This window comes from Otolemur garnettii, unplaced genomic scaffold (assembly GCF_000181295.1).
Source record: "Otolemur garnettii isolate 467f Iridium unplaced genomic scaffold, OtoGar3 scaffold00007, whole genome shotgun sequence".
In the NCBI taxonomy this organism is placed as follows: Eukaryota; Metazoa; Chordata; class Mammalia; order Primates; family Galagidae; genus Otolemur; species Otolemur garnettii.
In genome coordinates, this window is record NW_003852402.1 from 24132878 (window position 1) to 24142494 (window position 9617).

General features: G+C 42.2%; 1 protein-coding gene across 1 annotated transcript in view; it reads left to right on the forward strand.

Annotated features, from left to right (window-relative positions):
* CCDC38 (coiled-coil domain containing 38) overlaps positions 1-9617 on the forward strand; it is a 62763-nt gene that overhangs the window by 13011 nt on the left and 40135 nt on the right. The window contains exon 4 of the mRNA XM_023509433.1: positions 2480-2544. Coding sequence (XP_023365201.1) covers positions 2480-2544 — 65 coding nt within the window. The remainder of the gene's footprint in view (positions 1-2479; positions 2545-9617) is intronic.

Consider the following 9617-nt stretch of genomic DNA (forward strand, 5'->3'; position numbering starts at 1 on the left):
AAAAAAAAAAAGAAAAAAAAAAAAGAAAATTCTACGGAGAAATTAACCTGGTTCCTTGAACTAGTGAATGGCATGGAAAACATGGGGGTGGGGCAGCTAGGGAGAGGGGGTAAGCTGTTATAGATGAAGAGGAGACTTTAGGACCTGTACAAGTCAAACTGATCTTTGTGTAGATTTTAATTTTAAAAATCCACCCAAGTGTATTTTTGAGACAACTAGGGAAATTTGCTAAGGAATATTTAGTTTGTCAGAGGTGACAGTGGTAGTATAGTTATGTTATAAAACTTTTTGTCTGGTGAGTTACATACTGAAACATTTATGGTTGAATTCATACACGGGCTTGGATCTACTTTAAAATAGTCCAAGGAGGGAAAAACGGAGGGGGAGCAGCAATGAGAGAGCCAAGATCGGTAAATGTCGGTAATGTTGAAGTAGGTGACAGGTACAAGGGGGTTAAGTGTATGACTCTGCTTTTTTTTTAAGAGATACAGTTTCACTTTGTCTCCCTCAGTAGAGTGCTGTGACATCACAGCTCACAGCAACCTCCAGCTCTTGGGCTTAGGCAATTCTCTTGCCTCAGCCTCCTGTGTAGCTGGGACTACAGATGCCCGCTAGTTATTTTTTTGTTGTTGCAGTTTGGCCAGGGCTGGGTTTGAACCCACCATCCTCAGTATATGGGGCCAGTGCCCTACTCCGTGAGCCACAGGCATAGCCCGTATGACTCTGCTTTTATGAATGGTGATGGTTTCCATAATATAAAGTAGGAAAAAGTGTTAAAAAGATGACTGTGTGTGCAGTGCTGATTACTTTCATACATATTTGATTTAATTCTCAACAAAATGCTATTAAGTATTTTTGTCCCCTTTTTTCGTCTGAGAAAAATGGTTTGAGTCACTCAGAGTCTCTGAGTAGACACAGAATTCAAGCTGAGGCCTGTCTAACTCGAAAGCTTGTGTTTGTTACCTTCCCGTTAATATTTAGTAATGATTATGATAATCATTGTTCTTATCAGTGAGCTTGAAAAGTTAAAAGGTGACTCGTTCCAATCGTATTGCTTAACTGGTAACAGCTAACGATGATCAGAAAGTCCCTATGTGTTTTATAGGATAGCACTTCATTTCCTCCCACACGCCGTGATGAAGTCCCGGCTCCACTCAGGCTTAGTTGTGCTTTGGTTGCTCCTGGATTTCGGTGGCTTCCAACAGCTGAAGTTTAATTCTCATTCACTTTTCAGCCTTGGTGCTTTTCGCTGAGTCTTTGGCTAAAGGAACAGTCCCTGTGTGGGGTGGCAAAGGGAAAGAGAGAAAATAGGGGGGTGGCTCTCACAGGTTCTTCTCGGAAGCACGTCTGCCTCCATTCCATAAGCTAAATCAAGTTCATGGTCAAGCCTGACATCAACTGAGAGGGGGAAAGATAATCCCCTCACTGGAGGGGCAGTGAATGTTTGAGAACCATAATATAATTGACCACAATTGGTATCCTTATTTTACCGGTGAGGAAACTGAGGCATAGAGCTAGGCAAGGTGGGGGCTGAATATGACCCCAGGAAGACTGGGCAATGCAGGCTTATTGGTTATTTGGAAAATACTATTTTATTTCTACTTCTATCTTTATTTGTATTAAGAGAATTTATTCTGGGCGGCACCTGTGGTTCAATGAGTAGGCCCCAGCCAAACTGCAATGAAAAAATAGCCAGGCATTGTGGTGGGCGCCTGTAGTCACAGCTACTGAGGAGGCAGAGGCAGGAGAATCACCTAAGCTCAGGAGTTGGAGGTTGCTGTGAGCTGTGACACTACAGCACTCTACCAAGGACCACAAAGTGAGACTCTGTCTCAAAAAAAGAGACTTTATTCTATTCCATAGTCTGTTGATTTTTCACATAGCAAACATTATCAAGATGTAGTGTGCGTATAATTTCCTAGAATGAAGAAAACTTAAAAGGAATTTTTTTGTATTTTCTGTTGCTAGATGCTAAAATTAGTTGAAATAGTTGTCTTCTTTTCCTTTACTGCCATAAATTTGGTTTGGTGATTTCCCAAAAACATTTGCCCAAGGATTTCTGTTCTGTGTCTAGGCTGGCCACACATTAGGATTGAACATGGTCTTATCTAGAATAGAATGGGCTCAGGAGATACATCCCCTTCTTTACCACTTATTCGCTGTGTGATTGTGGACAAGAATTTTGAAAGCTCTAAGCTTCAAGACCTCACCGACAGGATGGGAATAGTGATAAATATCTTATTCAGATTGCTAGGAGTAAATGATTTAAATGTATTTAAAATGTCAAAGGAAACACCTAAAGTATGTTGGACACAAATAATGGTTACTATTTTTAATTTGAGTGGTTAGAAAAAAAATGATTTGAAGTCTTATTTTGAATGTTTAGATACTTTATACAGTCATTTTATTACATGGCTTTTAGATAACCTGTTTGAAGCATAATGAACTAAACTTAAGTCTATTTCAATTTTCTTTACAGGTTCAGACACAAAAAGGAGTGTTCATGAATTTATTAATGACCAGAGAGACAGATTTCTGCTTGAGGTAATAGAAATGATTTCTTTCTTTCCTTAGCCAAATGGAAGACTTCTTGAATAGCACTGGCTAATCATTTCCTTTGACAGTTTACTTTTCCATGTTATGCCCCAGATCCATTGGTGAAACAGACAGATTCGTTCATATATTCATTTCATTTGAAAAATATTTATTGAGTGTTTGCTATGTGCCAAGCACCAGGCCCTCGGAGAGCTGACCTTCTAGCATCCCAGACAGGGTTCCTTACTTCCTAGACTCCATCAGGAAACTTCTAGGAAATGTCTGATCCCAGTTTCTCCCTTTTTTCTTATTCTTTCCCCCACAATTAGGATAACACCTGAGAATCTCAATTTAATCCAGATTTTCCTGGTGCTTTGGTTGAATACGGCAGGAATCCATGCACTCTGAAAACCCAGGGAATTCTGAAATTCCAGCTTCCCTGACAACCATCGCTGCCAGAAGAGAGTGCCAGGTCCCTGTTAGCATCTTTTATAAAAACAATAGAGGCTTTTTATCCTACCACCAAAACTTTTAGCTAGAAGCCAGGCCTAGAGCTGAAAGCGTTAATGTCTCCACCTGCATACTCACTTCCCGTACACAAAACAGACACTAAGCACTTACCAGTGGGAGAGTGATTACAGAATGAATGTGCTGAACCTTATTTATACCTCTGCTGTCAATTATCTAATCATCTACAAAGGATCATCTTCTTGATTAAAGTCTTTGAAGGTGCTTGACTTTTCATAATATCATATCGCACCTAGCGGAGCATCCATCTAGTTAGTATTTTAATATGCAGCACCTGCAGTCAACAGAAAAGATCTCACTTAGAGTAACTGATAGAGTTGTAAATAGAACCTGATGCTTTTGTTCGTTAAATGTTATTCTTTGGGTGCAAGTTCAGCCTTTATTATAACATCTTGCTGACATCCGAGTTAGCTGAAAGGGTGCTGGACAGAGACACTAGGATTGGAAGACATTTGGATTAAATGTGCCTCATTCCCCTTCTTTACGAGACCCTCCCCCAACCAGTTTGGAGAAGTGTCCCAAAGCGATTTCATGGAGTCCATTTGTCAAAAAGACACATACAGTTGGCCGTCTGTATCCACAGGTTCCATGTCCATGGATACAATAAACTGTGGATCAAAAATAATACTATGATATACTACAAAAAAAATACAATAAGAAACAGTACAAGTTTTTAAAAGTACAACATGATACCTATTTGCATATCATCTAAATGGTATTAGGTATGCTAAGTAATCTAGAGACGATTTAAGGTATGTGGGAGGCTGAGCATCATGACAAGCAAATACTGTGTCATTTTAAGTAAGGGACATAAAATCCGCAAATTGGTTATCCTGGGCATCCTGGAACCAATTCTGTGTGGCCAATGAAGAATAGCTGTTTGTGGTAAAAACTTCAGCTTTGTCCAAAAATAGTCTGGCCTTTGCCCTTGACTTCTGGGAGGTAATTTGTGTCTTTCTTTAAGATCATAAGAGTGTCTGTCTTTAAGATAGAGCTGGTACATTCAACAGTCTTAGTATTTCTGGCCGGGTCAATTCCCACCCTAACAATGTGACCCAAGGACAGGTACAGTGTCTCATGCCTGTAATGCCAGCAATTCAGGAAGCTGAGGTGGGTGGCTTGCTTGAGCTCAGGAGGGAGAGACCAGCCTAAGAAAAAGCAAGGTCCCATCTCTAAAAATAGCCAGGCGTAGTGGTGGGCACCTATAGTCCCAGCTACCTGGGAGGCTGAATCACTTGAGCCCAATAGCTTGAGGTTACTGTGAGCTATGATGCTGTGGCATTCTACCAAGGGCAACAAAGTGAGACTCTGCCTCAAAAAATAGGGCAAAAAAATGACATCTGGATTGGAAAGAAAGGATTTAAACTATATTTACAGATAACATGATTATCTCTATAGAAAATCCTAAAAACTATTATAATGAACAAGCGAGTTTAGCAAGGTTTTAGTATACAAGGTAAATTTACAAAAAGCAATTGCATTTTTATAAACTTGTAATGAAAAATAAGAAATTACGATCTAAAAAGCAATGACTTATTCAACAGCATCAAAAATATTAAATACTTCTGGGTAAGTTTCTAAAATAGGTGCATAGATGTACACTGAAACTACAAAATATAGGCTTGGTACCTGTAGCTCAAGTGGCTAAGGCGCCAGCCACATACACCTAAGGTGGTGGGTTTGAATCCAGCCTGGGTCCGCCAAACAACAATGATGGCTGCAACCAAAAAAAATAGCCAGGCATTGTGGCAGGCGCCTATGGTCCCAGCTACTTGGGAGGCTGAGGCAGGAGACTTGCTTAAGCCCAGGAGTTGGAGGTTGCTGTGAGCTGTGATGCCACAACACTCTACCCAGGGGGACAGCTTGAGGCTCTGTCTCAAAAAAAACTACAAAATACAGCCAGGCATTGTGGTGGGTGCCTGTAGTCCCAGCTACTCGGGAGGCTGAGGCAAGAAAATCACCTAATCCCAAGAGCTGGAGGTTGCTGTGAGCTGTGACACCACGGCACTCTGAGGATGACAAAGTGAAGACTGTCTCTAAAAAAAAAAAAACACTACAAAATAATACTGAGAAAAATTACAGTCCTAAATAAGTGGGGAGGTATGCCATGTTGATTGACCTAAAGACCAGTGTTACTGAGATGTCAAGTTCTCTCCCTACTGGTGTATACGTTAAGTATAATCTCAATACCAATCCCAGTAGTCTGATGGAAATTGACAGGCAGATTCTACATTTTATATGGAAATGCAAAGGATCTAGTGTCCAAAACTATGAGGAACCTGAAACAGCACCCTGCTTGCAAGATAAGAAATTAGGCTGAGGCCAGGTATGGTGGTTCATGCCTGCAGTCCTAGCGCTTTGGAGGCCAAGGTAGAGTCTTAGCACTTTGAGGCCAACAGTTCCATGACCACCCTGGACAACATAGCAAGACCCTATCTCTACAAAAAAATAAAAAATTAGGTTTGGTGGCATATGCCTGTAGTTCTAGCCATTTGGGAGGTTGAGGCAGGAAGATCTCTTTAGTCCAGCAACTGGACATCACAGTGAGCTATGATCATGACAAGCACTCCAACCTGGGTGACAGAGTGAGATCCTGCTTTCAAAAAAAAAAAGTCTGTTGTTGTTCCATAGTTTGATAGAAGACACCAGACTCTTGAGTCAGAGATATGAAGAATAGTTTATTACTCACAGCCATTCAACTCCTGGGTATTTACCATTGGCCCCCACGGGAAGGCAGATGTATAGCCATAGAAATTTTATTTGAAGCTTCCCAAAACAGGGAAAACCCCAAGTGTCTCTGAACAAGTAAATGGGTAAACAAGTTGTGGAATAGCCACATATCTGATTACTACTCAGCAGTAAAAAGGAATTTGTTACGGGTATTAAGAACATGAGTGAATCTCTAAATAATTGTTAGGTTTAGAAGGTCAGACAGAAAAATAGTCCATACTGTGATTTATATAAAATTCTAGAAAATGGGAGCTAATCTAGAGTGGGTCAGTAGTTGCATGGGGAAAGATCTGGGTAGGAGAGAAGAAGGGATAGATTATCCAGGGCTTGAGTACATCTTTTAGGGTGATGAATACATTAACTATTTTTCACTGTGGCACTGATTTCCCAAGTGTATACATAGATCAAACTTAGCAAATTTTATACTTTAAACATGTGCAGGTTGTTGTATATGAATAATACCTCAGTTAAGCTGGAAAAAAAAGACAATAGTCCAGTAATTATGCTTCTTTTCTGATGTAAATTTTTCTCCTCTGCTGAATTATTTGCCATTAACATACAAACATCCTGGGTTTTTGTTTGTTTTGAGACAGAATCTTACTATGTCACCCTCAGTAGAGTGCTGTGCCATCACAGCTCACAGCAACCTCAAACTCCTGGGCAACTCTCCTGCCTCAGCCTCCCAGGCAGCTGGGACCACAGGTGCTGGCCACAACACCTGGCCATTTTTTGTTGCAGTTGTCATTATTGTTTAGCTGGCCTGGTCCAGGTTCAAACCCACCAGCATTGGTATATGTGGCTGGCCACCGGAACCACTGTGCTACGGGCGGTGGGCCCAAACATCCTGTTATCTAAAAATAACCTGCCTTGGCTCAGTGCCTGTAGCTTGAGTGGCTAAGGCGCCAGCCACATGCACCAGAGCTGGCAGGTTCAAACCTAACCCAGGCCTACCAAACAACAATGACAACTACAACCAAAAAAATAGCCGGGCATTGTGGCTGGCCTGTAGTGCCAGCTACTTGGGAGGCTGAGGCAAAAGAATGGCTTAAGCCTAGGAGTTGGAGATTGCTGTGAGTTGTGGTGCCACGGCGCTCTACCCAGGGTGACAGCTTGAGGCTCTATCTCAAAAAATAACCTGCCTTCCAAAAACCCTTCTTTAGCCCTCGTATTCTGCACCATCATCCGCCCCAGTTTTCTGCTCTCCTTTATAGCAAAGTTGGTCAAAGGCCTTATCCTCACTTTGGATCTCGGCTTCTTCTCTTTCTATTTTCCCCTAAGTTCTCCTCAGTCAGACTTGTGTCCTCATCATTCACCAAAACTACTTTTGTCCAAGTCACCAGTGGCCTTCCTCTTGCTAAACCGAATGGTCCGTCCTCCTTTAACTTGGTCCTTCAGCAGCAGTCGGCCCCCTGATCACCACTGTCCCTTCGTTCCTGCCCCTCCTGCCACTACTTCCTCCTAGAATTCTATTAGATTATTCCTCTTCTTCTCCCTGACCCACCAGCACTGGAAGGCTCCAGGGCCCTCCTCACCCTGAGCTCTGCCTACCCTCCTCCTGGCTCAGGTCTTTAAATCCCACCTTCATTTTAACAGCCTCCCATTTTATTTCTCTAGCCTGATCCTTTTCCCTGGACTCCAGACAAATACAAGTGTAATTCTTAACATCTCCACCGAGATGTGCAATGGGCATTCCAGGCTTCACATTTTCCAGACGGCCCCTGCTCTACTCTCGTCTAGCCCCGTAAATCTGCATCTCATGAAATAGCCCCTGTCTCACTAAATAGAAATTTCTTTTTCTAGTTGTTTCGGCCGAAAATATCAGTGTTATCCTTGACTCCTTTTCACAACCCACATCCGATTATACTTTCAAATATACTTTTCCAGAACACATCTCCAACTGGACTACACTCCATGACCTCCGCTGCCACCGCTGCTGTCCAAGCCCGGGTATCTCTAGCATGAACTATTGTTTTAACTTCTAGCCACCGGTCTCTTGCTTCTGCTTCTGCTGCCCTGCAGTCAGCCTATTCTCCCCTCGGTAGTAGAATCATGCCCTCCTCTGCTGAAGGCCTCTAGTGATGCACTCCGTTCCCCAGCTCACTCTCTCGGACCTCCCTCCTACCAGTCTTCCTCGTGGGGAGTCAGTTGTGATCTTGAAAGATGTGACCCTGAATGTTGAACTCCTGAAATATCGAATCCTGAAAAAGTAATTCTAGAAAAAAATATATTTTTAAGAGACAGAGTTCACTATGTCACCCTCAGTAGAGTGCTATGTTGTCACAGCTCACAGCTCTTGGGCTTAGGCGATTCTCTTGCCTCAGCCTCCCGAGTAACTGGGACTACAGGTGCCCACCACAACACCTGGCTATTTTTTTTTGTTGCAGTTTGGCCAGGGCTGGGTTCAAACTTGCCACCCTTGGTATATGGGGCCAGCACCCTACTCACTAAGCCACAGGCACTGCCCTTAAAAAAAATAATTTTTCTAGAAAAATTATTTCTAAAAAATTTTAAAAATTATTTAAAAGACCTTTCTTTACATTTTAAAAAGGGGACTCATTTGAGAAATACACAAAACATTTCACAAGCCACTTTATGTAATAAAATAGACAATAATAACATATTTTTGCAAGCATAAACATCGGGTATTCTAATGACAGTCTCATGGGTAACCAGTTATGACGAGCCATATGCATCAAGAAATAGGTCCAAGGCAAAATGTGGAACTGTGTTAACAGTATGGTCACAGCTTTAGAACTGTGCTCATAAAACAAACTTTATAGGTTACACATTGAAATTCATTTTCAGAAAACTTGATCGCACCTAGTTTCAAATCTGTCATCATGGTTTGGAGAGTCAATCAAAATCCCTTTTCTTCTACATAAAGACAACAGCAATACTTCCAAACATAATGACCCTGCCCTGTGATTTTTAGGGACCTAGACTCCAGGCATTTTGATCTTTTGAGATTTCAGTGTTCGGGATGATGTCACCCCGGACTTTCAGGGTATGACTGGGTTGTTCACTCTGCTCCTGCCACACGGGCCTCTTGCTGTCCCTGGGACATCAATCTGCATCTTACCTCAGGGCCTTTGCACTGGAGGCTCTTCCTTCTAGGAGGAGCAATCTTCCATCATGATAGCTCTGTTCTCTCTTCCAGTTTCTGTTTAACTTTCCTTTCTCCCTCTCTCTCTCCCTCCCTCCCTTCTTTCCCTTCCTTCCTCCTCTTCCCTTCTTTCCTTCTCTCTCTTTTTTGGGGGTCTTGCTCTTGCTCTGGCTGGTCTCCAACTCCTGAGCTGAGGCAGTCCACCTGCCTCAGCCTCCCAGAGTGCTAGAATTACGGGCATGAGCTGCCACGCCCTGCCTGTTTCTGTTTAATTTTTATCCCATCAGGGAGACCTTGGCTATTCTATACATAATAGCAACCCCCTGCCCTTGCCCATGACTGCCCCATTCCTTTTTTATCAGCTCTCCCCAGACTAGAATAGACACTCCATAAAACCGTTTTGTCTTATGTTGTTCACCACTCTATTCACATCCCTGAAAACAGTCCTGGCATACAGTAGGCACTCAGTACATAGTCAGTGAATAAAACAATGAATGGAACATTTTTTATTATTAACTTGGAGGTTCTAATTATTGGGTTTTTTTTTTTTTTACAATTATCTCTTTCCATATTTTAAATTCATTTCTCTTACAATGTATGTGACTTGACTCGGCGCCTATAGCTCAAACTGCTAAGGCGCCAGCCACGTACACCTAAGGTGGTGGGTTCGAATCCCCAGCCCGGACCCACCAAACAACGACGGCTGCAACCAAAAAATAGC